Source organism: Manacus vitellinus, unplaced genomic scaffold (assembly GCF_001715985.3).
Source record: "Manacus vitellinus isolate BGI_N305 unplaced genomic scaffold, ASM171598v3 scaffold_12_pilon, whole genome shotgun sequence".
Taxonomy (NCBI): domain Eukaryota; kingdom Metazoa; phylum Chordata; class Aves; order Passeriformes; family Pipridae; genus Manacus; species Manacus vitellinus.
Window position 1 is genome coordinate 19,517,529 of NW_021938949.1, and position 4,849 is coordinate 19,522,377.

The 4,849-nt window shown below is 42.5% G+C and overlaps 1 protein-coding gene across 1 annotated transcript in view; it reads left to right on the top strand.

Moving 5' to 3' along the window:
- MAPK8IP3 (mitogen-activated protein kinase 8 interacting protein 3) overlaps positions 1–4,849 on the top strand; it is an 85,137-nt gene that overhangs the window by 7,490 nt on the left and 72,798 nt on the right. The window contains exon 3 of the mRNA XM_029965997.1: positions 377–468. Coding sequence (XP_029821857.1) covers positions 377–468 — 92 coding nt within the window. The remainder of the gene's footprint in view (positions 1–376; positions 469–4,849) is intronic.

The following is a 4,849-nucleotide window of genomic DNA, read 5'->3' on the forward strand; positions in this document are numbered from 1 at the left end:
TCTTCTTTTCTGTTCCATTTTTTCTCTCTTAATTCTCCCTTTTTTGGAGACAAACAAGTTTTTGCTATAAATGCAGCTGTCTAAAAGCTGCCATGCAATGAATCTATAGTCTACCAGCATATAATTGGCTATAATGATATAGCATAGGACAAAACAGTCATAAGACTTAAAACTTAATTACCAGTGAGATGTGATATTCCCATTGCAATTAAGCTTTCTGGGAAGGGTTAAAGTTTTCTCCCTTTGTGCAATATGAAGCTTTGAGGGTCAGGGCTAGTCACAACTTTGGGATTGCCCTCTTCTTCAAAGCTCTAAACCAAATGTGCATTTTGGGAGCCTTTCCCCAGATCAACCCCTTATTTCTCTCTCCTGCCAGGTTGGACACAGTACAGAGAAGAACGCTTCCTGCTGCCTTCCTTCTCCTGCTCCATAGCCCAAGCTCAGCTGAACCCAGGACAGGCTCTCCAGGTTTGTCTGCAGTGGTTTTTAGTAGCTATGCTGAAGGAGGGAATAGCTGGTCTCTATCCAAGGACAACCCCTCTGGTATTTCCCTTACCATGATATCTTTATAACAGGCTGGAAGCCACAGTGCACCAAGGCAGACTGTGCTTCATGATACCATGGAAAGATGAAAGCACGGGTCAAATGCAGACTCTGGATCTGCATTTAGCACTCAAAAGCTCCTCTGCTTTAATCCCAGCTCCAGCAGTCCTTCCCTGTGTGGTCTTATGGGTCCATTTAACGCTTCTGTCTCAGTTTCTTCCATCTCTAATCCAGAGACAGTATTCACAAGAAGGTGTAAGTCTTGAGTAGCAGTTCTAAAAGGGGAGTTGTCAGGTATGTTGCTGTGGATCTGTGAACTCAAACATACCAAAGACAGGTATTTCTTACATAAATCCGAAATACACATGTCACTGTAACATGCTCAGTTCTGGATTACTTCTGCCTATAGGAGACAGAATCATGGAATCATTTAGGTTGACTAAGACCCTTAAGATCACTAAGCCCGAACATTAACTCAGCACTGCCAAGGCCACCAACAAAACATGTCCCGAAGTGCCTCATTTACACAGCTTTTAAATCCCTCCAGGATTGGTGACTCCACCACTGCCCTGGGCAGCTGTTAGGTTGGATATTTTCCCAATATCCAACATAACCCTCCCCTGGCATGACTGGAGGCCGTTTCCTCACATCCTGTCCCTTGTTCCCTGGGAGCAGAGCCTGATCCCCACCTGGCTCCACCCTCCTGTCAGGGAGTTGTAGAGAGCGAGAAGGTCCCCCCCGAGCCTCCTTTTCTTTGTTCCCTCAGCTGCTCCCCATCAGATTTGTGCTCCAGACCCTTCCCCAGCTCTGTTGCCATCCTCTGGACATGCTCCAGCCCCTCAATGTCTTTCTTGGAGCAAGTGGCCCAAAACTGACCCCAGGATCTGAGGCGCAGTTGAATAGGTCCAAACATGTGCTGCTGTCTACAACTGACTCCCTGAGTATTTAGAGGTTTTTTTGATTTATGGAAAAATTCCCTGTTCCCCGTGTTTTTGCAAGACTCTTTTCTGCTTTGTTTTTTTTTCCTTAGATCACAGATTGCTCTGGATGGGGCCATTTTTTACCTTGCTGCCTTTGTTTACCTAGTGTTTGGTTTGCTGCTGTTGTAGCTTGTACTTGGATTTTTAGGTACTACCTTATCTATTATTAATGATAGAAAAATTTCCATATTTAAGTGATGACAATTTGATTCACCTTAAACTATGTTTTGTTTGCTGGGACTACAAAAGCATTTTCCAGTTGGTACTGTGGCCAATTCTTTGATTACATTATATCCAAGATGATCTTATTTCTCTTCTATGAAAGTAATCAATGAACTTCACAGAATCACAGAAATGTTTGCGTGGAAGGGTCCTCACAGACCATCTCCACACTAGACCAGGTTACTCCAAGCCCTGACCAAACCAGCCTTGAACACTTTATTCTTCTATTTCTCTCCACATGCTAACTCAACAGATTTATCTATAAATTCTGATGAAAGGACCATTTAAATCCATATAAAGCTATGTTAAATTGGACTGTTAACAAAATGAATTGTGCAATTGTGACTTTTTCCCAAGAAATAGATTGAGATCTGAATTACACTATTGTATCACTTTAAATGAGAAGCTCTTTGAACACAGTGTGTTTTTCATCACTACATCTGGCACCGTGTCTGAGAGACCAGTTGGGTTTATCTGATTTAGTTCCTACTGCACGTGTGCAGGGGAAGTGGCTGCATGTGAGCACTAGCACAGGGGTTTAGCAGATATTTTTCATTTCTAGGTATTTAATAAGCAGGTTGGAGGTTCGGATTAATCATCTCTTTCCCATGTTTAGAGGACAATATGCGTTACCAGGAACATTCCATTGGACATTGTTAGAGCAGGAAATTTGATTTATAATACATGAGTAGAACTGGAAGTGGGTGTCTCACTTCACCTGTGACCAAGGTGTTCCACCTTGTTTTCTATCAAAGCAGCTTTATCCTCATGCCTGATAAGAACCTGGGATGAAATTCTGGGTGACCGAACCATTAAATTTTCCTCTGAACATCACAATCACATATAACTTTGAGGCATATCCCTTTATTTGTCACATTGCTTACACAACTGTTTGTTGTAGCCTTGCCCAACTGAAATGTAGAGACATGTTATACACCTTGACCTGTTCAGTTTGCCTAATAAAATCTAATGTTTGGGACTCCGGTGAGGGAAAATAGTTAAAGGCCTCCAGAAAGATGCAAACAACTGTTTACTGTTATAAAATATTATTTGACTACAAAACCAGACCTGCTAAATTTTCTTGGTTTAGTCCAATCCCAGCTGTGTTGCAAAATGCAGGTTCCAATGGTGCTGTAACACTGGTATATGTTTTTTATTTAAGTTTTTCAACCTTTAGTAACAACACCAAATTTGAAAACCTCTTTCTGATTTTAAGCTTTCAATTTAAGTGGTTGTTTGGTCTCCTCCTTTTACCACTCAAACTGAAAATATACGCTTAGAGTGAATGGTCTGTATAGTTCTCTTGGCCTCTCTTTGGCTACTTAAAAAAAATAAAATTGGCAATTATTTTTAAAAGTACTGTACAAAATATGAATTGATTCTTCAGCAAAAGCCTATAACAGTAAATACACTGTAAAATACATATGTTCCAAAACCTAAACACCTAAGTTGTGGAAAGAAATAATCCTTCAGAGATATTTCATTTGAATATTTCTGATCGTAAGGTGATTGAACAGTTATTTTGCCTATAATAAAATCTTTTATGAGGATTGATTTTTTTTTAATTTATTTTTTAAAGACAGTAGCAGCTTGTCTGATTAATGAATCTCTTTTTCTCTTTTGCCTGTGCTTATTTCTTCCAGTGATGCAAATCACTTGCCCAGCTTGTAAGCCGTTTTTATTTCTAATGAGAAGCTTTCGAATTTGAGATGTATGTAAATAATGTAATTTAATTGCTTTTTCCTTGATAAGAATACCCAAGTATGTCCTTGAGGTTTAGGCTGGATATCACAACAAAGTTTTTCACCAGAGGGTGGTTGAAAGGCTTCCCAGGGAAGTGGTTACAGCACCAATTCTGCCTGAGTTCAAGAAGTGTTTAGGCAAGGCTCTCAGGCACATGGTGGGATTCTTGGAGTGTCCTGTGTAGGGCCAGGAATTGGACTTGATGATCCTTGTGGGTCCCTTCCAACTCAGCATATTCCATGATTCTATGATTCAGAATCTCTCAAGCAACAGCCTCACAAGTAGGTTATTCACAGGCTTATTTTGTGAAAGGGCATTGAGACAAATAACTGTGGAATGAAATGCCCTTGTCATGGCAGGGAGAGCTGGGGGATGCTGATAAATGGGTGTTTTGGAGCAGTGCTTCCCATTTCCACCTCAGTGTGTAAATGTATTACAGAAATGATTATCACATGCATCCATGTGCCTTCTGTTACATCTGCTGGAAGTGCTGGAGGCTGCCAAGGATGCTGAGTCCTGAGTGCTGGAAGCTGCCACCTGTAGCTAGGTGTGTGCTGCTGCTTTGGGATATCTATTAATGAAGTTTGGCGATTGTGCTCGATTTTTTTAGGATTTGAAATGGCCAGTTTGGCCCTCTGGCTATCTGTTAGTTCATCCCTGACTGAACTGGTCCTTGTCTGCTTTCTCTGTAGTGACTATAGCTGCCTGATCTTGGAAATATAATTAATTAAATTGAAACAACTAACATGTATGGAGCAAAGAAGTGCCCTAATTTTCATAGATACTGGGAAAAGACTTGCAAGTATGAAGGTGTTTGGAGGTTTTGCATTAATAATTGGGTTCCAGAATTAGGTTCTAATACTCTTCTGGCTGAAAGCTGCCCCTCGCTCCAAAGAGTCCTTCTAGATCGAGCCTCAAATTGAAAAACACCCGATTTAGATGATGCTTCGTATGTTTTTGTGGGATAATGGAGAGTCGGAGAGATGGCGAGATGGAGAGTCTGAGCCCGGCCCGGCTCCTCTGCCGCACCGCGGGCCAGGGCCACTGCGGCTGAGCTGCCCTGTGACAGCGGGAGGGAAAAATAGGGGAAAACCGACTCATTTGTGACCTTCTGACCATTCACTTTGAAGACCTCTCCAGTCTGTAGCTTGCTAACATACCCAGGGACAGCTTCTTTTCCCCGAATCCTTTGGTTTCTGGGATGCAGATCAGGCCGTGGAGATGTGGATGTGGATGTGGACGTCAGCGAGGATGAGCCAGTGGGCCCCGAGCACAGCGCTGGACGTGCCGGGTGTCTAACGCGGGTGCCCAGAGGCGATGGCGATGGCCCCGTGCCTGCTCTGGCTCCCGCTCGTGCTCGG